This window comes from Capricornis sumatraensis, chromosome 2, assembly GCF_032405125.1.
Source record: "Capricornis sumatraensis isolate serow.1 chromosome 2, serow.2, whole genome shotgun sequence".
Classification (NCBI taxonomy): domain Eukaryota; kingdom Metazoa; phylum Chordata; class Mammalia; order Artiodactyla; family Bovidae; genus Capricornis; species Capricornis sumatraensis.
In genome coordinates this window covers 1,317,396-1,338,735 of record NC_091070.1, presented here as the reverse complement: position 1 = coordinate 1,338,735, position 21,340 = coordinate 1,317,396, and the positions used below count along the sequence as shown (strand labels likewise).

General features: G+C 52.9%; 1 protein-coding gene across 3 annotated transcripts; it reads left to right on the top strand.

Moving 5' to 3' along the window:
- Nucleotides 1-7,614: 7,614 nt before the first annotated feature.
- Nucleotides 7,615-20,054, top strand: PSMC1 (proteasome 26S subunit, ATPase 1). 3 transcript variants are annotated; one of them, XM_068966701.1, is made up of 11 exons: nt 7,615-7,646; nt 11,615-11,668; nt 12,710-12,806; nt 13,780-13,904; nt 14,044-14,229; nt 14,385-14,513; nt 15,618-15,714; nt 17,542-17,731; nt 18,195-18,346; nt 18,759-18,913; nt 19,780-20,054. In XM_068966701.1, exons 1-11 carry the CDS (start codon nt 7,644-7,646, stop codon nt 19,912-19,914), a joined length of 1,323 nt encoding a protein of 440 aa, XP_068822802.1. In that variant the 5' UTR covers nt 7,615-7,643; the 3' UTR covers nt 19,915-20,054. The 3 variants fall into 3 exon arrangements, with proteins under 3 accessions (XP_068822802.1, XP_068822801.1, XP_068822803.1); XM_068966700.1 differs by lacking the exon at nt 7,615-7,646 and having other exon boundaries at nt 10,516-11,668; XM_068966702.1 differs by lacking the exon at nt 7,615-7,646 and having other exon boundaries at nt 11,652-11,699.
- The last annotated feature ends 1,286 nt before the right edge of the window (nt 20,055-21,340 follow it).

Below are 21,340 nucleotides of genomic sequence, written 5' to 3'. Positions count from 1 at the left end.
AGTCAGGGAAGACAGTGTGAGCCGGGTCAGAAGAGTGTGGTCTTCCTGCCGACTCAGGGGTAAAGAGCCCGCTGCCAGCGCAGGAGACGTGGGTGCGACTTCTTCATGCCCAGTCGCTGGGTCGGGACGATCCCCTGGAGAAGGAAATGGCAACCAGATCATTTTCTTGCCTAGGAACTCTCACCGACAGAGGAGCCATGAGGTTCCAAAAGAGCTGGACGTGACTTAGCGACTAAACAGCTGTAATAGGAGAATGAAGGTCATGGGAGCCTCGCGGCAGATCCAAGTTTCCGGAGCAATGAATCCAGGGGCCCTACTGCGAAGATGAGGGACACAAGACCGGGGCAGAAAGGGCAGCAGGGAGCTGAGACTTCTAGGTGGCGAGACTCTCAAACTTGTCTGAAAGCAAGAGGGAGAGAAGCCCAAGGAGCCAAGTTTGAACACCCTGGAGGAAAGCAGGAACGGCCTCAGGATAAAGGTGTCTGTGTGGCCAGTGGGTGCGGAAGAGCAAGCTGCCCCCGCGGAGCGGCTCCCCGTCCTCAGTCAGGGAACCAGGGGCAGGGCCCAGGCTGCCCCGGGGGAGAAGGGCCGCCGCGGGCCGGGCAGGGGCCAGGGTGCTGGGGTGGGAAGGAGGGCCGCCTCAGGCCAGGGGCAGGGCCCAGGGGCGGTGGGGGTGGGGGTGAAGGGTCTCCATGGGCCGGGCAAGGCCCAGGGTGCTGGCAGGGAGGGAGAAGAGGAGGGCTGCCTTGGGCTAGGGGTAGTGTCCAGGATGCCGGGGTGAGAAGGGCCGCCGCGGGCCGGGGGCAGGGCCCAGGGTGCCTGGGGTGGGGGGAAGAGGGCCGCCTCGGGCCAGGGGCAGGGCCCAGGGTGCCCGGGTAAGAAGGATCGCCGCGGGCTGGGCATGGGCACAGGGTGCCCGGGTGAGCACAGAGGTGGCACCTGGAAGACAGAGTCTGAGAACTGTCAACATGACATCATTGCTTCCAGCAATAATCACCCAACTCTGGTGGGATTCTCAGAGAAAAGAAGGGTGAGGAGACACAGCTGGGGTAAAGATCAGCTCTGAGAGCCAGGCAGAAGATGCCCTGGGGTGGATGGTGTTACAAGAGAGGGAAAGATTTTCCTCTGCCCGCTTCGGTTCAGTTTATGGGCACAAGCGAATTAAACTGAAAAGAGACGTATTAACAGGAGAAAAGGGCTTATTCATACGCATATGGGAACTTGGACCATAAAGAAAGCTGAGAAGAACTGATGTTTTTGAACTGTGGTGTTGGAGAAGACTCTTGAGAGTCCCTTGGACTGCAAGGAGATCCAACCAGTCCATCCTAAAGGAGATCAGTCCTGGGCGTTTATTGAAAGGACTGATGCTGAAGCTGAAACTCCAATACTTTGGCCACCTCACACGAAGAACTGACTCCTTGGAAAAAACTGATGCTGGGAAAGATTGAAGGCGGGAGGAGAAGGGGACGAGAGAGGATGAGATGGCTGGATGGCATCACCGACTGGATGGACATGAGTCTGAGTCAACTCCGGGAGTTGGTGAAGGACAGGGAGGCCTGGCGTGCTGCAGTCCATGGGGTCGCAAAGAGTCAGACACGACTGAGCGACTGAACTGAACTGAACTGATATGGGAGTAGGTAACCCAATAGATGGTCAAAGTTAGGGGCTTGGGGGTGGTGCTCAGCCCTCCGTCCACGGGATTCTCCAGGCAAGAGCACTGGAGCGGGTTGCCTATTCCTCCTCCAGGGGACCTTCCCGACCCGAGGATTGAACCCGCATCTCTTGTGTCTCCTGCATCGGCAGGTGGCTTCTTTACCACCATGCTACCTGGGAAGCCCCGAAGTTAGAGGCTTATATGCCTAATTTAGCAGTAGGGGAAAGGGAGGAGGAGAAAAGGCTTCCATGGAAAAACAAAGAGGTTTCTTTAGGAAAGACAAGCATATTTTAGGAGAACAAATGGGAGATAAGAAAGTTTGGGATGAGTTTTGTCTATGCGGATGTGAGTAGGCTTTCTGTCTTCTTCAGGGCCTTAAAACTCCCTCAGAGGGACGACTTATGGCAAGTTTACTCTTGGTCTCTCTCCTGGAAGTAAACTCCCCCAAGAGGAAACTCATGGCAGCCTCATTTTCCAGAAAGAGAAAGTGTTAGTCGCATGGGAGTCTCCAGGCAAGAGTACTGGCGTGGGTTGCCATGCCCTCCTCCAGGGGATCTTCCCAACCCAGGGATCGAACCCACGTCTCTTGTGTCTCCTGCACAGGCAGGCAGGTTCTTTACCGCTGGCGCCGCCTGGGAAGGCCCACTTCGCAGAAGTTGCTGCTTTCAGTCAGATAAGGCAGCTCCACGGTTTCTTACTGCCTCTGCCGACTCTCGCGTTTCAGCTTCTAAACACTCTTTGTAGCAGCCCTGCAGTGCTGGCTAGCTCCCCGCGGCGTCTAAGCTGAGACCTGAAAGTTAAGTAGGAGGAAGCCTGGCAGAGATGTCCCCAAGCAGAGGTCATGGGTCCCCCAGGGGCTGGCTGAGACACTAAGCAACCGTCTGGAAAGTGTAGAGTGTGAACTTGACGCTGCATCCCAGTTCTAAAACCCTCTGTATTTTCCTCTGAAAAAAAAGGTGAAAATGAGGTTGAAAGCCAGCGTGTCCAGGTTGGACCTGACTGCACATTAGGGATGTGGTCTCGAGCACCTCATTTACTGTCTCTGAGCCCCAGCTTCTCATCTGCACGTTGAGGGGCAATAGGATAAACTCAAAGCATCCTGTGGGGTCATCTGAGCCCCTAAGAAGGTGGCCCGTGGGCCCCGGGGAGAGCAAGTGGAATCCAAGCTCTTTAGATCTCTCTCATGTATCTTGAGATCAAATCCCCGAAGCGAGCACAAGTGAGCAGGGGGTGAGCAAGGAGTGTTGGAGAGGGAGCGGGGGCAGCTTGGGCGCTGCAGAGGAGCAGCACCTCCAAAGGCAAGGTAAGTATTATTAATAATCTATTTAGTTGATCATAATTAAAATTACGAGGAAAATCTATTAATAATCCGACCGCTGGGAACTACTTGGTTGCGTGGCGCCCCCTGCTGGTGCGTTTCTAAACTGCAGGCGCCGGTCCCCTCGCAGGCCTCCTCGGCGCCCAGCTTCAGGAAACACACCCCCAGGCACAAGCAGCCTGGGCGCTAAAGCTGGGGGTTGCTTTTAGTAGCAGGTTGTTGAACTTTGTGGGAAATGTGCGGCGATGTTGCAGCCTCTAACCTCTCCAGGGCTCTGCCCACACATATGTCACTCCCATCTCTGCGGTCAAAGCCATTTCGCATCCAGCTCTCGGTAGGCCCACCCGGTGTGCTGAGGGAGACCTACCGTGTCCTCCCGTCTTTTAGCCAAGCTAGGAGTCACTTGAGGCCTACGGTGCCAACTTTCACTCCTCCATGACGGCCTTGGACATGGACCTGGGCAGTGCCAGCCCAGAAACTATCAGAAGTTCAGCTGGCAGCTTGCAGAGAATAGCAGCGTGGAGGTGTGGATCGCATGTGATACCAGAAATAAGGTTTTCCAGCTTCCAAATGATGAATAAATACTTGCTGCAGGTTGCTTTGGCTCACACAGTGATCGAGACCCTCGAAGCTCTTAAGTCCTCTTTCATCTCGGACGTTCTAGACACTGCAGGGAGCTCCAGATTTGTGCTGTGTGAGCGTAAAGGGGAGAATGGTTTTTAGGGGTCTCAAAGTTTCTGTCTGAGGGGGGACGGTATGTTGACAGTAGCTTGCCAGTTATGACCAGGTCTGCCTTGCAGCTGCAGCTTCCTAGAAAAGATGGCAGGGATTTCCGGTTTTCACTTGAAGCCTGGAGGCTTTGTTTTAGGAGTCTCCCAGGTGACACTGAGAAGCAGGCAGATGTGAGAATCTCAAGTGCTTCTGAGCATAACATTAATTTTTTTCCTTACTAAACGGAGAGATCCCAGGGTGTTTCAGCACTGTGGAGGGAAATCTTCCCCAGGTCTGCAGAGAGCCACATTCCCTGGTTAGTGTGACTGGTTGTAATGCCACTGGGTCCATAACTGGTGCAGAAACACCGATTTGCAGGGAGAGGAGAACTGCAGCCAGCTAGTGTGATGCGCTGCTTCTAAACACGCGTCCACAAATGTCCACGCAACAGCGACAGTCACTGGGCATTGCCCATCTCAAGGCCATCACCGCATGGACTGAAGGAAAATGGAAAGGGGCCCTAGTCCCTGGCTATCGGAGAAGGCAATGGCACCCCACTCCAGCACTCTTGCCTGGAAAATCCCATGGATGGAGGAGCCTGGTGGGCTGCAGTCCATGGGGTCGCTAAGAGTCGGACATGACCGAGCGACTTCGCTTTCGCTTTATCGAACTTCTACTCATTTTACCTACACCATTTATTTTTAAAAAACAGTTTCACATAAATATAGACAGTGCTTACTACAGGCCAGGTACTGTTTTAGTACCAAGTAGTTCTGTGAGTGAAAAAGTTGGTTTAAAGCTCAACATTCAGAAAACGAAGATCATGGCATCTGGTCTCATCACACCATGGCAAATAGATGGGGAAACAGTGGAAACAGTGAGAGACTTTATTTTGGGGGCTCCAAAATCACTGCAGATGGTGACTGCAGCCATGAAATTAAAAGACACTTGCTCCTTGGAAGAAAAGTAATGACTAACCTAGATAGCATATTAAAAAGCAGATAAATTACTTTGCCAACAAAGATCTGTCTAGTCGAGGCTATGGTTTTTCCAGTAGTTACCTGTGGATGTAAGAGCTGGATCATAAAGAAAGCTGAATGCCGAAGAAATGATACCTTTGAACTGCGGTGTTAGAGAAGACTCTTGAGAGTCCCTTGGACTGCAAGGAGATCCAACCAGTCCATCCTAGAGGAGGTCAGTCCTGAATGTTCATTGGAAGGACTGATGCTGAAGCTGAAACTCCAATACTTTTTCCACCTGATGCGAAGAGCTGATTCATTGGGAAAGACCCTGATGCTGGGAAAGATTGAAGGCGGGAAAAGAAGGGGATGACAGAGGATGAGATGGTTGGATGGCATCACTGACAAGATGGACATGAGTTTGAGTAAGCTCCGGGAGATGGTGAAGGACAGCCTGCAGTTCATGGGGTCACAAAAAAGTGGATACAACTAAGCAACTCAACAAGAAGAAGAACATTCTGTGCTGGAGTGCAGCTGGCTAACAGTGTTGCGATAGTTTCAGGTGTACAGCACAGTGATTCGTGAACGCATTATGAACGCTTTGTTTAACTGGAGTACAGTTGCCTCGCAGCGTTGTGCCAGTTTCTGCTGTAGAGTGAGGTGAGTCAGCCACATGCACACACATATCCCTCCTGCTTAAGCCTCTCTCTCATTCCTACTATCCTGCCCCTCTAGGTCTGGGGAGACGCTTCCTTCCTAACTATAATACATGGACTCTGTCGAGTCTATGTTCCAGGTCCTGGGATCTTTCCTTGCCCCTGTGAAGCTAGTTTCTGATCCTGGCTTAGGAAGCAGAAGCTCATTTTTCTCTGCTTTGCACCAACAGATTATAAATTTTGTGAACCACATGTGACCATCTGATATAGAACAGAATGAGGAAACCAGGAGAAACTCGTACATTAAAAATACTGCTACTAGTAATTGTAGCTGATGCTTAAAATTCTAGGCACTTTAGTCCTGAAACAAGGACTCTGTGAATTAGTAATGGTTTTTTAAAATGTTATTGGAGTGTAGTCAATTTACAATGTTGTGTTAATTCCAGGTGCACCTCATGGTGATTCAGCCATGTGTGTGTATATATAACAACATATATATTCACACAGATTCATTCTTTTTTAAAGATTCTTTCCCCATATATACAGTAGGTCCTTGTTGGTTATCTATTAAGCTCCTAATTTATCGAATGCAAAGATCTGAGTTTCACAAATGCAAAACTGAGTCACAAAGGGACTTAAAATAGCTCACCAAGGCCACACAGCTCCTCGGGGAGAAGGCCAGGAAGGAGATTGGAATTGGCAGCCCACACTCTTAACCCCTGAACTGACGGCCTCTTCAACTGTTCTTTTTTAAATAAAAGATGGAGTGTGTTGCAGAAAGATATTCTCAACTGTTGGTTTCTTCCTACATGTTGACAGCTGTCAGCTGAGTGAACACAGGAGTCCGTGATGGGGAGAAAAGAGAGGACCAGGTTTGCTCTGTGTTAAGAAGGACTTCTTAGTGAATATCCTCCAGAATAAGTTAAGTTGAGACTATTAGCCCACGTTCTTCAAACGTGATGCCATCTCAGGAACACAACGCTTCTTCAGATTACACAGATTGCCTAGACATTCTGCACAACTCTGGAATCATTTTCAGCAGTCATGAAGGGAGAGCCGTCTTGCCCCTAACCTATCACATCATTTCATACACGAAGTGGATGCCAGATTTGTCCGTGGAGCCGGACAGTATCAACACTTTCCATTACAGCGTTTTAGTGGTGATGAAATGGAAAGACTCATTTCCTGTTGTGTGTTAGATAAATATTTTTAGTGTTTCAAAATTGGGCAGGGGTTTGCGGGACAGATCAGACAAATCCATCTCTCCAGCTCAGCGTTTTGAACACCTGCTATGGAGGTTTCTGGAGACTAAAAGGCTGCTTGCCATCTTTATCTTCTTTTTTAAAGGCTGTTTCGAATGTTACAACACTGCTTCTGTTTTATGTTTTCAGTATTTTTGGCAGGGTGGCATGTGGGATCTGATGCTGAAGCTGAAGCTCCAATACTTTGGCCACCTGATGCGAAGAGCTGACTCACTGGAAAAGACCCTGATGCTGGGAAAGACTGAAGGTGGGAGGAGAAGGGGACACAGAGGATGAGATGGCTGGATGGCATCACCAATGAGATGGACACGAGTTTGAGTAAACTCCGGGAGCTGATGATGGACAGGGAGGCCTGGTGTGCTGGGGGTCCATGGGGTCGCAAAGAGTCGGACATGACTGAGTGACTGAACTGAATGTGGGATCTTATTTCCTCAGCATTGGAAGGGAGTCTTGGCCCCTGGACAGCCAGGGAAGCCCCAGATTTGTTTCTTTCTGATGTCCTGATGGATGTAATACATGAGGGTACAAACCCGGGGCAAGATGAGGACTTTTAAGACATTCGGCATTTTGACCAGATGTCACAAGGCATCAGGAAAAAAACAAACCACCAGATTCAGATGCTTCATGAGACAACTTCTCAGATGAGCAGATTAATTCCAGAGACCAAATCAGACGTGAAATGCTGGTGCAAAAGTGTATGTCAACCTCGCGGTTCCCAAGACTACTCCGGTTCCTGGAGAAGTTGAGGCAAGGTCTGTTTAATTCTGGCCTCTTTAAAATTGTTTATATCTTCACAATTGCCTTTGACAGTCGAGGTCATTGTTTTAACTTGTTGACAATAACCTAATAACTGCGATTTAAACATTTTTTTCAAGTGAAAGTTCAATAAGGCCCACGTCTCGCTTGGGAGTCCGAGCATCTCCGCCCGCCCGCTCGCGCAGACTCAGAGGGCGCAGCCGAGCCTCGCGAGATTTGGCCCCTGGCGGCTTCCGCGGCGTCGCGGCAACTTCCGCCCCTGACGCTCCGCCCTGGCGGCGCACTTCCGGCGGCGGCGGCGGCGGCGGCGGGAGCGGCCGGGGCGAGATGGTGAGTGACTAAGGGCTTCGGCTGGCCGTGCGGTGGGTGCAGGCGGCCCACGGCAAGGGAAGCCGGCCGCCGCCGGAGGCACCGGGCCCGCCCGCCCCGGTCTCCGGGGAGGCACGAAGGCGCCCGGGGAGCGTGTCGAGGACCCCGGCGGGCCGGCCGGCCTTTCCCGGGCCCGGGGCTCGGCGCCGGGCGGGCCCCGGGGGCGGCGGGGCGGCTCGGCCGGGCTGGCTTTGTCCCTTTCCGGGCGGGCGCTGCCCCTCGGCGCGGGGCGTTTCGGCCGCAGCCTCCTCGAGTCACCGGGCCGAGCGCTCGGGGCCGCGCGGCGGAGGGGACGGTGGGAGCGGGTCGTAGGGGCCGCGCGGCGCGGGGGCGGCGGACGGGCGCCTCGGGGCGCTCGGAGCGGACGGCCCTCGGTGCCTCGCTTGGCTCGCGATGGTTTCTTTGCTCCCGGTTGATGCCGCTCTTTGGTGGGGGGGTGGGGGGTGGGGGGGTCCAGGCTCTGCTCCAGGCGCTGCGCACACAGGGCGGGCATGACTGACCCAGTCTTGGTCTCTTGAAGCTTGCATTCTTTAGAAGGCAGGTTAGGAAAAAGAGGGAGGAAGGAGTATGTGATACTGTGACGGGGCGGGACGGGGACGGGCGAGTGGCCTCTGCTGTGGCTGCTCTGTGCAAGGGCGGGAGAGGTGGCTGTTTTAGCCAGGGCGTCGGCGAGCCTCGGTGAGGCGGGGAGACCTGAGTCCGGTGAGAGGGGAGCCGGTGCAGATACCCGAGGAAGACTGGTCCTGGGAGGACTGGATGCCAAGGGCTGAGGGGGGAGATGCTTGGTCTGTGTGGTGAGCAGCAGCGGGCTCCACCGCAGACTCAGGCAGGTCTTGGAAGGACTTTGGGTAGCAGTATTCTGGGCCTGACAAGCACATGGCAAGTGCTTTTCCAGCATTTGCTGGTAATTCTTGTCAGCAGTCCCTGGAGGTAATTGTTGTTATCCTCAGTTTACCAAGGAGGAACCTGAGGCGGCGCCCGCGGGTGTGCTGGTCTGGGCTGGCGGCCGTGCAGTAGAGAAGTAGAGACGCTGGGGCCCAGAGGCCAGAGCCTGCTGTCTCTCCGACCAGCTTTGTGACAGCTGGCAAGTCACTTAACCTCTCTGAGCCTCGCTTCCTTATCTGTGAACTAGGGTGATGATAGCGGCAACTTAGTCGGATCTGTTTGTTTAGCACAGCGCTTGCTGTTCAGTATAATATGTATAGTTACTTGAGGCTGAGAAACATCATGTGAATGCCCCAGACATGGAGAAGTGGGGGACTGACTCGGGGAAATGTCCTCCGGTGGGGCCAGACCTGGAGGGTCATGCGACGGGTAGACAAACCTGGGAAGGGTTAACTGAAGCCAGTTTGGCAAGGGCCAGGCGTGCCAAGCTAGAGAGTTTGGACATTAGGCCATAAATGCTAGGGGTCAGTTGAAGGTTTCTGAGGCGATTCAGAGAGTCAGCTCTTTGTTGTAGAAGGTAATATCCAAATGGGCGAGGGAAGAGACCAGACCTGGAAACCTCCGTTGGGAGACAAGCGCTCCAGTAAGATAAGGCAGCCTGGACAGAGCCAGAGATGGGGGGACAGGAGAGGGGGGACCAGAACCAGGATGGACTTTAAACAGAGATGGGGGGACAGAAGGGGGGGACCTGAACCAGGATGGACTTTAAACAGAGATCGGGGGACAGGAGAGGGGGACCTGAACCAGGATGGACTTTAAACAGAGATGGGCGGACAGGAGAGGGGGGACCTGAACCAGGATGGACTGTAAGCAGAGATGGGGGGACAGAAGGGGGGGACCTGAACCAGGATGGACTTTAAACAGAGATGGGGGGACAGAAGGGGGGGACCTGAACCAGGATGGACTATAAGCAGAGATGGGGGCAGAGGCCTGAGCTAGAGCGGATTTCGTTTTGGAGCCCTGAGGAGGTCCTGACGGTAACATTTCTTATTCAGCAATAACATTCTGTTGGTGAGAGGTACTCTGAGTCATGCAAACGAGAAGTGGTTTTACGTCCATTAGTCACTTTCAGCAACATAGAACTAATGTCATTCCTACTTTCCAGTTAGGACACCAGGGCTCAGAGAGGTGACTTAACTTCCCTGAGGTCACATAGACTGTTAGGAATGAAGGCGGAATTCAAACCTGGATGCATTTATTTCCATAGCCCGTGTTCTTAGGTGCATTGCAGTTCCTCATCTAGAAAGTAGTAATAATGAAACCTACCTTGAAGAATTGTCTGGTGTAAATATGATAGTGAAGGAAAATGTCTTGTACAGGCTTAAGGCACGTAATGAACACACCACAAACAGTAGCTGCCCCAGCAACAGCGCGTTCCCTTAGGGGTGCGAAGCGAAGCCGCTCAGTCGTGTCCGACTCTTTGTGACCCCGTGGACTGTAGCCCGCCAGGCTCCTCTGTCTATGGGATTTTCCAGGCAAGAATACTGGAGTGGGTTACCATTTCCTTCTCCAAGGGATCTTCCTGACCCAGGGATCGAACCCGGGTCTCCAGCATTGGAGGCAGATGCTTTAAACTCTGAGCCAAATTGTTAAAGGCCTGTAACTTGGACGGCTTATTGCAATAAAACTAATTGTGTTTCCCCAGATTTCTCACAGCCCTTAATTACCTTCTTCATAAGAAAGTGCAAAGTTTTTAGAATCTTGCAAATGGGGAAATAGATTCGACCTTAATTCCTTTAGGGGATTGTTTTGTCTGGATAGTGAAGCTGGTGATTTAACTTACTGCTGCCTATGTGGAAGTGATTTGAGGGGGCTGAGAGGGCCCTCTGATCAAGTAAATTCACTATTGCTTATTTAAAATGCTGTTGTTTCTGAGACCTTGCTCTGTGTAAGACATTGTCCTGTAACTGAAGGGTCTGTTTTAAAATCAGAAATCTTCCTGAACTTACTAATACACTAAGTTCTTGATAGCTTAAGGTGATTCAGCTTTTTAAATTGGGAAGAAGGACCTGCCTGAGTGCTCCAGAGTTTAGGGATGGGTGCTATTTAAGCTGCCATTGAAAGGAGAGTCTCCTGGATCTTGGTGTGTCCTTAGTGAGGAGTCAGTGATGACACGTGAGTGTTGAATAGGTCAAATGACGCAGCTCTCGTCATGGCCCAGGTTCGTACTCTTGGTGGCCCTAGCCAGGTAGTTTCAAATTAGAAAATGTCCAGCTCTATACCTTCCCCTCAAGAAGGGATGCTTAGGGTCTTGGTCTCATGACACATTGCGCGTGCCTGCATGCTAAGTCACTTCACTCGTGTCCAGCTCTTTGTGACCCCATGGACTGTAGGCTGCCAGAGTCCTCTGTCCATTGGATTTTCCAGGCATTCTCCATGGAGTGGGTTGCTGTGCCCTCCTCCAGGGGCTCTTCCCAACCCAGGGATCGAACCTGTCTCCTGCATTGGCAGGCAGGCCCTTTACTATTAGCGCCATCTGGGAAGCCCTTATAACATATTACATCGTTTTCTTAAAAGAGTTGTCCTCGATTTAAGATGCAATCTGTGGCAAGGTGCAGCACTGATCTACCAACAGCTTTTCGGGAAAAAAAAAATCTGCCGCGTTAAATTTGCACATTGACTGCAAGGTGTACCTTGAGTTCAGAAATGTTGAAATGAGGGCGGGTGTTGGTGTCTCAGAGTCACAGGAGAATGAGGGCTTTTGGAGTGATGCTGTTCTGAATTTGTGTTGTTATTGCTTAGTCACTAAATCGTGTCTGACCATTTGAGATCCTGTGGACTGTAGCCCACTAGGATCTTCTATCCTTGGGATTTCCCAGTCATGAACACTGTAGTAGGCTGTTATTTCCTTCTCCAGGGCATCTTCCTGACTTAGGAATCAAACACGCATCTCCTGCATTACAGGTGGATTCTTTACCGCTGAGCCACCAGGGAAACCCCCCCAGAATTTTTTTTAATGCTCTGCTTAAATGTTTTTTTTCCAGGGTCAAAGTCAGAGTGGTGGTCACGGTCCTGGAGGTGGCAAGAAGGATGACAAGGTAGATAAATGTGAAGCCAGATGTCTGTGATGTGAGTAAATTGTGGGAAATGTCAGCTCTCAGCTGAGAAGTTCTTCGGGAATTCAAATACCCTTTTCCTGTTTTATAAAAGATTATTGACCATCAAGTAGGTATTAATGAATTAATAATTTTTAGAGGTGTAAAAGTAATAACATTCCAGAAGTGTTTACTTGTCTGTGATTTTAGCGTTTAATGTCCTTATGTGTGAAAAGTTGTGTCAGATTATTTAACTCCAGCTTCTGGCATGTAACTTTGAACTCTGACCTCTGTTCCTTATTGAATGATCTATTCAGTTTAGTCGCTCAGTCGTGTCCAACTCTCTGCGACCCCATGGACTGCAGCACGCCAGGCTTCCCTGTCCACCACCAACTCCCAGAGCTTGTTCAGACTCATGTCCATCGAGTCAGTGATGCCATCCAACCATCTCATCCTCTGTCGTCCGTTTCTCCTCCTGCCTTCAATCTTTCCCAGCATCAGGGTCTTTTCCAATGAGTCAGTTCTTTGCATCAGGTGGCCAAAGTGTTGGAGTTTCAGCCTCACCATCAGTCCTTCCAATGAATATTCAGGACTGATTTCCTTTAGGATGGTCTGGTTGGCTCTCCTTGCAGTCCAAGGGACTCTCAAGAGTCTTCTCCAACACCACAGTTCAAAAGCATCAGTTCTTCGGCACTCAGCTTTCTTTATAGTCCAACTCTCACATCCATACATGACCACTGGAAAAACCATAGCCTTGACTAGATGGAGAGTAGTCAGCAGAGTAATATCTCTGCTGAATGGTCTAATTAGTGTGTATTATATATTTTTTAAAAAAGATAATTATGTTCACACATAAAAATTGAAAAAATGAAAAACAGATTTTCTTGTTTATTATTTTTTTAAGGACCGTTTTTAATAACATCCTAAAGGACAGGGAAAATTATATCACCTGGAAATAGATGACGGTCCTGCAGAAACAATGTTTGTGTTTTAATATGGTCTCTGTGTTTTTTTTTTTCTCCTATGGTGTTCTGAAAACCCAAGGACAAGAAAAAGAAATATGAGCCTCCTGTGCCAACTCGAGTTGGGAAGAAGAAGAAGAAGACAAAGGGGCCAGATGCTGCCAGCAAGCTGCCCCTGGGTAATGATGTCCCAGTTCCCGGGGGCGCCGTCTCTGTGTTCAGCTTAGGGGCTGAGTGTGGACAGACAGTGGTTGAGGCTCCCGGCCTGTGACTGTGTGTGGCATTCTCTAGGTTGGAATAAAAGCTGTATTTTAGTTTTAACAGTATACAGAGGCTACAACTGTGTCTCACTTCAAGAAAGTCCATTAATTTCCTTTAAATAAGCAGCTTCTCTAGGGTATTAGAGTACAAGGTTATGGTAGAAAACTCAGGTTGAGCTTGGTTACCTTAGAGATACACTTACTTCATGAGAAAATGGAATGCCACTGTATCGGAACTCAGAGCATGAGTTTATGCCTGAACGTAAAATTTTTCAAGTCTTCTGCTAAATACGGAGTAAGACTCAGAGCAGGCGGCATGGAGCCCGCCTCTCGCCCTCGGCCTCTCTCCCCTCGCGTGTGGTCCTGCTCTGCCTCGCGCCGCGGGGCTCTGCTTCCCTCCGCTTAACCGTCCTGCAGTCCTTCCACGGCCGCCTGCGCCTCGTCCCGCAGACTTCAGCTCAGACACCTCCACCACCCTCGTCTGCCACCTAGACAAGGCTCTTCCGGCCTAAGTGCAGTAAACTGATTTTTAAAATAGTGCTCAGTTAATGATTGAGTCAGGCAGTTGAGAATGTGCCGTTAACCTGTTGTAGTGAATCAGTATGGTATTGATGAAGAAAAGGCCATCAGACCAGCAGAAGAGCATATAAAGTTCAAAACCAGTCGAGTTACAGATAATCGTATGTGGTGAAGGTGGCATTTCTGTCTGTTCATTGCTCTCCCCTCTGCCTTTAGGCACCTGCTTACTTAAGGTCACTAAACTGCGTGTCTCAGAGTCTATCCAACTAAGAATAAGCTTGCTTTAAGTGTTGACTTCCCCCCCTCCAAGGGTGAACTGAATTAATTGCAAACTTCAGGCTCCAAGTATAATAAGACTGTTTTTTAATTACAGTGACACCTCACACTCAGTGCCGGTTAAAACTGCTGAAGCTGGAGAGAATTAAAGACTACCTTCTCATGGAGGAAGAGTTCATCCGGAATCAGGAGCAAATGAAGCCTTTAGAAGAAAAGCAGGAGGTGAATTGACATTATCATGACTTGTTTCTTTTACAAATTGAATTCTATTTAGAACTTAGAACTAAATAGCTGAACCCTTCAGGCTTTAATGAATTATTGTTTAGCTGCCTTCGCTCTTCCTTGGCCTGCTCTCGCGTAGGAGGAGAGGTCAAAGGTGGACGACCTGCGGGGGACGCCGATGTCGGTGGGGACCCTGGAGGAAATCATCGATGACAACCACGCCATCGTGTCCACCTCAGTGGGCTCGGAGCACTACGTCAGCATCCTCTCGTTCGTGGACAAGGACCTGCTGGAGCCCGGCTGCTCCGTGCTGCTCAACCACAAGGTCAGGCCACGCGCGGGCTGCTCCCCCTCAGTCTGCCCCTGTCCCGTGGAGCCGCCTCCGGAGCACCCCTGAGGGCAGGGCGGGTCCCGTGGCCACCTCCGGGCAAAAGGCGGTGAACCTCCAGATCCGGCCGCAGACTCCCTGCTTCCTCTCAGGTGCACGCGGTGATCGGGGTGCTGATGGACGACACAGACCCCTTGGTCACAGTGATGAAGGTGGAAAAGGCGCCCCAGGAGACCTACGCGGACATTGGGGGGCTGGACAACCAGATCCAGGAGATCAAGGTGCGTCTCCGGCCGCTCTGGGCTCGGCCTGCGCTGCTCTCTGCCACCCCCTGGAGGGCGCTCGCAGCTGCCGCGCCTGTCTTCTCCTTTACGTCTGTTCTAGGGCTGCGTTGGGCCTTTGCTGCTGTGCCAGGGCTTTCTCTAGTTGTGGCAAACACGGCTGCTCGTGGCGGTGCGTGGGCCTCTCACTGTGGTGGCTCCCGGTGAGGGCCCCGGAGCGGGCGGGCTTCAGCAGCTGTGGCGATGGGCTTGGGTGCCTCTTAGCACGTGGGGTCTCACTGGAGCAGGGACCGAGCTTGTGCCCCTGCAATGGCAGGCAGCCTCTAACCACTGGGCTGCCAGGGAAGGCCTGCTTTTCCTTTATTGATCAGACCAGTGACTGACCCAGAGCCGGCCAGTGGTGGTGTTTTGTGTTGCTAATACTGAGGTAACAGAAGTAAGAATGAACTGTACGATAGGTCTTCCAGCAGTTGCAGCTTAATACATTTTATACGTAACATTCAATGATTATCTGTGAATATGTTTCCAGTTGGTTGATTCCAGCTGTGGCGACACAGAAAGCCCCAGGTGGCGTCCGGGGCAGGGCGGTGGTGCGCACGCAGCGCTGGGGCCAGACCTGGTCCCGGCTCCTGCGTGGCCCTGGGGGTGGGCAATGGGGGCGGCCCTCGGCGGGCTGTTCGTCCATGGGAGGGCCTCCAGAGCCGTGACGGCGCCCCACGGGGCTCAGGCAGCGGGGAGGGAGCCGTCCTGGCTTGAGGCGGGACAGCAGCAGGAGGCCTCACCCGCTGAAGTCTCACTGGAAGGGCAGACCCAACCTTTACAGTCCTGCTCGGGAAGGGCGAGCATTGCTGCTACCTGTCACTCAAGGCCGACTCTTGGGGAATCGGGTGCTGTTAGGGAGACGGGAGGGCACCGGGAGCCCCCCGGGGACCGAGGTCCTCTGTGTCCTTGCTGCCGCTGGGGTCAACGTTGTCTCTGACAAGAACAGTGGAAAGTTTAGCTTGTTTTTGTTGCAAGTGAGACATACCCGTGATGCCAGTTAATGAATAGGATACATTTCAGTAGGAAAGCCTTTCATTTTTATCAAGTGTTTGTTTTGTTTAGGAGTCTGTGGAGCTTCCTCTCACTCATCCTGAATATTATGAAGAGATGGGGATCAAGCCCCCCAAGGGGGTCATTCTCTATGGTCCGCCCGGCACAGGTGCGTGCGCTCTGTGCTGGTCGCTTTCCAGGCACTGAGCTGGTTTTTCGAGCTGCAGCATTAGCTGGTTGTACCACTTAGCTGCTGGGTGAGGGGGCCTCAAATCCTCTGTTTAACAATGTGCTCTAAGTGACATACTGGACACTGTGAGTAAGCAGCCCCTCTGGAAACACGCTGGTCACATGAAAGTGCACCATGCTGTCCAGCAGGCGTGCGGAGAACCCGCGCTGTCTCAGGCTCGTGACTGGAGGCCTCGCGGAGTCCATGTGCTGACGATAGGACGGGGACACCGGGAGACGCCCCCAAAAGTGCCTGCTCAGTGCGAGCGCACGCCCAGACCCCCAGCACTCCTGTGGTGTGCGCAGACGTGTGAGACCCCCGTGTTGTAGAACGGTACTTCTCAGTATTAAGAGTCACGTGAGTCCATTGAAAATAGTTTGTAAGAAAAAATGGAAACAGGGTGCTCCACCTTGGCCGCATATTGGCACCCCCGTGGGAGTTTCTGAAAGCCCCGATGCCTGCTCCCTTCCCTGAGCACCCTGACCCGCCTCCGGGGCACGGCAGGCCTCGGCAGAGGTGCGGGCCCACGGCTGTGACCACGCTCCTGTGCCGCTTGGACCAGAGTGCTCTCCCGGCCGTTGGCGACTGAACGAGTGTCACGGCGGATGGATGGATGGATAAAGATAAAAACGCATGGACATAGTTGGCTCATTAGGCACTGGGTTGACCTCAGTAAGTTGTGTAGTTCAGGGCTGAGTAAATTCAGTGCTCTGTAAATTCCAGAGGAAGGGAGGTCGTTTGATTGAGTGAACTGAGCCCTGTTCCCAGGAGGATCTGTATCGAGGAAAGCCCACGGGGAGGGACAGGGAGACGCTGTGCTGAGGTGGGGAGCCTCTTGTTTCACAGCCCAGGAAAGGAGGTTTCAGGAGAGGCCAGTGACACTGCTCGCTGAACATCCCGGCAGCCGCACTTGGCTGCGTCTGGACCAGAAGGTCTCCCCCACTTAGGAGGTCCTTCTGGTCTCTGTCTGCCGCCCTCGGGGAGCAGTCCAGCCCTTTCATAAGCATTTAAACCTGCTGCCCGACTGAGGAGCTCAGCCTCGCCTTGTCGCAGAGCTCAGATCTCTGTTCCCCTCACCACTGGCCCAGGATCCTGTGTGTCCCTGGCCAGCCCCCTCCGCCCCACAGGCCCGAGGGTGGCCCTCTCCCAGCTCTCGCCATCCCAGGGCCATGGTCTCACGCTCTGACGTCCTCAGGGTGGGTACCCTTGCTGACTCTGGTTCTCGACTCGAGCGAGAAGTGTCAGGGCAGCCAGGAGAGCAGTGAGGAGTGTCCCCGAGGGCACAGCACAGACAGGGAAGTCCCTTGAGCTCCCAGTGGCGCTCAGCCGTGGGCTTCGTCAGGAGCCAGTCCTGGCTCAGCGCCCGGAGCCTGGGGACGTCCTCAGGTGGCCCCGGGGCGCTGCAGGCCTGTTCAGGAGTGCTCTCTGTCCTTCAGTCAAGCCTGGTGCTCCCAGGCCTTTTTTCAGCACTGATAGTTTTTAGGAGTTGAGTTTGGTTCTCTCCCTGGTTAATGGGGTCAGGTGAATATTATATGCAACTTTGAGAAACTTGCAATAAAAATATTTTGTGACATTATGATGAATTTAGGAACAGTTAAAAATAATCAAAATATGTATTTTAGTTTTTTTTTTAATTTCCTTGTCTGCTTTGAGAACATGCTTTTCATAGAGGGATCCGCCAATTCTTCATGTCTGTTAAGGTGGTAATGAGAGTTCTAAAGTTAAAACAGCACTTAAGGTTTTTTTCCCTTTTTCAATCTAAAATAGGTAAAACCTTACTAGCCAAAGCAGTAGCAAACCAAACCTCGGCCACTTTCCTGCGAGTGGTTGGCTCTGAACTTATTCAGAAGTACCTGGGTGACGGGCCCAAACTCGTTCGGGAACTGTTTCGAGTCGCTGAAGAACACGCACCATCCATCGTCTTTATTGATGAAATTGATGCTATTGGGACGAAAAGGTAGGCTTTCCCTTCCCCCTTTTGTGTCACCAAGGGGTGGGCCCCGTGCCACTCTGCTCCGAGGACCGTGGGGAGGCCCCAGCGGGGCTGCGGGCTGGTTTGCCGTGTCCCCGTGCCGCTCCCCACGGATGCCGTGGGCTCCGCCGTCCCACGTACCAGGCGGCGACTCCCCGTCACTGGATTCGGTCTGTCCGCAGCTGTGCCATGAGCAGCAGCTCGGAGCTCACCACCCTCTGGACTCTGGGGACAGCAGTAAAGACAGGTCTCTGCCCTCGAGGAGCCCACATGTGGAGACTGAATAAAAATGATACAATTTCAGGCATGAAAATGGCCACAAGGAAGATGCTGTGGGAGGCGGCTTGGGCTCTGGGCGGGTGGGACGCACAGGTGGGACCGCCGTGTCCAGAGTGCCTCCACCAGCCGGGCCGCGGGGTCCTCATGTCCCCCTGGCTTCTTCTCCCAGGTACGACTCCAACTCGGGCGGGGAGAGAGAGATTCAGCGAACAATGCTGGAGCTGCTGAACCAGCTGGACGGGTTTGACTCGCGGGGAGACGTGAAAGTCATCATGGCCACAAACCGGATAGAGACCCTGGACCCGGCCCTCATCAGACCAGGTCACACCACGCCGGCCCTCGCGGAGAGCACGCGCCGACGCGGACTCCAGTGCCAAAGGGCGCTGTGGGGAGGATAGGTCACCAGGCGATGGGCACGAAGGCAATTCCTGCCGTGAAACCTAGAGTAACTTACCAAAACTATGTCCCCTTGAGAGAATATTAAGTGGGCTTGTGATGTACTCTGTGTAGCCTGACCTTTTTTAGCCTCAAAACGCTTTTTTTTTTTTAAGATTTGGTACAGGACACTGTATGACTGAGATAACTCACGTGAGGAGACAGAGGCTTCTCTCAGCTGGGGCTGGGGCGACAGGCCTCTCATCCAAGGCCGGGGAGACGGAGGCCTCTCAGCCGGGGCCAGGGCACTGGGGCCCAGGGCGCTGGGGCCGGGGCTGGACACCTCGTGTGCCCACAGGCCGCATCGACAGGAAGATCGAGTTCCCCCTGCCCGACGAGAAGACCAAGAAGCGCATCTTTCAGATCCACACAAGCAGGATGACGCTGGCCGACGACGTGACCCTGGACGACCTGATCATGGCTAAAGACGACCTCTCTGGTGCCGACATCAAGGTGAGGCGCTGGGCTGGACTGTACCTGTGTATCATGTGTTCCCAGAAGCCGAGGGGCCGGGCGTGGCAGCCGCGACTGGGCACAGCCTGCTCCCTGCAGGGGCACGGACAGTGGCCCCGCTGCCTGTGCTGAACTGCGTCTCACTGGCATCTGTGGAACTAGGCTGGTCTCCCCAGGGGAGGAAGGTGAGATTATTTAAAATCTTAGAAAAATTTTTCAAGCCTTCAGAAGAGCTACGACTTGGTGGACACCCATGTACTCACCACCTCCACCTACCATGCGTTCCCCTTCTGCGCGTCTCTTGCAGAAACGCTTTTCCAAATCACTCAGCGTAGACGTGCTGAAGGCCATGACCAGACAGGGTCTGCAGCGCCAGGGCTGTGCTGCTATCACCTCGTGTGGCTTGCATTCTTGTTTTACTTTTGGCCAAGTAATTATTGAAAAAGTGGATGTATCCAAATGTATACTGTCTGAAACTTGTAAATATTTAACCAGAATACCTGTTCTCTTAAGACTGTAGATAAATGAAATGGATGTCACTGTATGTGGGCGCTAAGTTTCTGGATATCATTTTATCTGTTTCTTAAGAGGATTATTCCCTTTAACGAAAGCGGAGCTTTGAAGATTTACTGACCTGCCAGGCTACACAGCTAGTTAGAACCTAGGACAGGCCTCTTCCTTAATGAAATATTCCCAGGTTAAGCCACCTCAGGTCCTTTGAGAAAATAATTAGAATGCTTGAAACATTTAAGTTTAATAAAATTTATGTTTGGCCTGGATGCCAACACCAGATTTCATAATAGTGCTGTCTGAACTGTTAGGATGGGAAGTATTTCCCACTCTGAATATACTGTCCTTTCGTACAGGCAATCTGCACAGAAGCTGGTCTGATGGCCTTGAGAGAGCGCAGAATGAAAGTGACCAATGAAGACTTCAAGAAGTCCAAGGAAAACGTTCTTTATAAAAAACAGGAAGGCACCCCGGAGGGGCTCTATCTCTAGAGGACCAGAGTTGCCTTCCGGGAGAGGCTGGGAGGGTCCCGGCCCCTGGAGGGGTGAGGTTGGGAGGGAGGCTGCCTGGGTGCCCGTGTGCCTGCTGGCCACGGTTGGCAGAGCGTCTCGTTTCCCTCCCAAGCGCAGTGTGTAGGGCCCTGGCAGGCTGCCTGCGTCCCAATAAAGCGTGCTTTCTCTAACAAAGAGTCCTGTCCACATGCTGGGTGCTTGGCCAGAGAAGTGGGTGGGCCCAGGTGTTGGGGAAGCCTCTGGGGACCAGGGCACTGCTGACTGGGTCTCTGCTGCCCCCGCGGCACAGCGCCGAGCCGGCGCCAGCTCTAAAACAGCAGCTGCTGGCTTGTGAGCCCACGGCCAGCCACCCCTGCTGTGGAGGCGACAAAGGCTACGACTCCCCCCAGCCGGGGCTGCCCTTGGAGGCTCTGGGGCAAGGAGGAGGGGCTGGTGCTGCTGAGATGGGGTTCCCAATAGAATTTCCAAGGGGCGCGGCTGAAGACCCCCAGGGCAGCCCTGCGGAGGTTAGCGCCCCTCCCTCACCCGAGTTCGGAAGCGCAGGCGCCGCCCCTCGCCTGGCTCCCTCTGCCCCGCGCTCTCCTCGCCTCTGCTCAGTTCAGCCTCAGAGCCCCGAGACCCAGTGACCCACTGGAGAACGGGCCCCTTCTTCCCGGACGGACGGCCGTTTCTAGCCCAGGTTCCACAACACCCGCTTTTCTGGATGAGGGGCCAAGGAAATTTGCTTTCAGCAGTTCTGGGGAGCATGATTTAAGAAGAAACGCAACGCGGAGAAGTCCACTGTTTTAAAAAGCAGGACCTCGGAGAAGACAAAATTATTTCCACTCCATCGGCTGTTGATCACCGCTCTTGGAAATCGGAATGAGCGCGCGGCTGAAAGCGAAAGTTCGGCGTCTTCTGAGGCAGAGACGGGTTTGCTGGGGAGGAGCAGGCCGCGCGCTCTGCAGCTGGACCCGGGCCCCCTCCCCTGCAGCGGGGTCCTGGTTTGTTCAGTCCCCTGACACTGGGCCCTCCTAGAGCCCCATCTGACTCAGCAGGGCCGGGCGGGCCCAGGGTCTCCACGCACACGAGCTTCCGGCGACGCTGGCTGCCGGGTCTGCAGGTGAAACGTCCGCCAGTGGAGCTCCGGAAACAGGCAGGACACGTGTAATGCAGCTGAAAACTCCAAGCTTTACACGACTCCAAGCTGCTCTGGTCTGAAGAAACGGGCAGACGGGGCTCAACAGCCACAGGCAGGAGGGCCTGGTGAGTAACCAGACCTTTCTTCTGACTGCAAGAGCCAGGAGACTTGGCAGGATCCCCAAGGACGCCCACAGAAGAACCTTCACCCGGCTGGGCAGGGGAGGGTGGGCCAGAAGGACCCGCACCAGCCTCGGCAGCCTCGGCGTGATCCTTGTCTGCACGT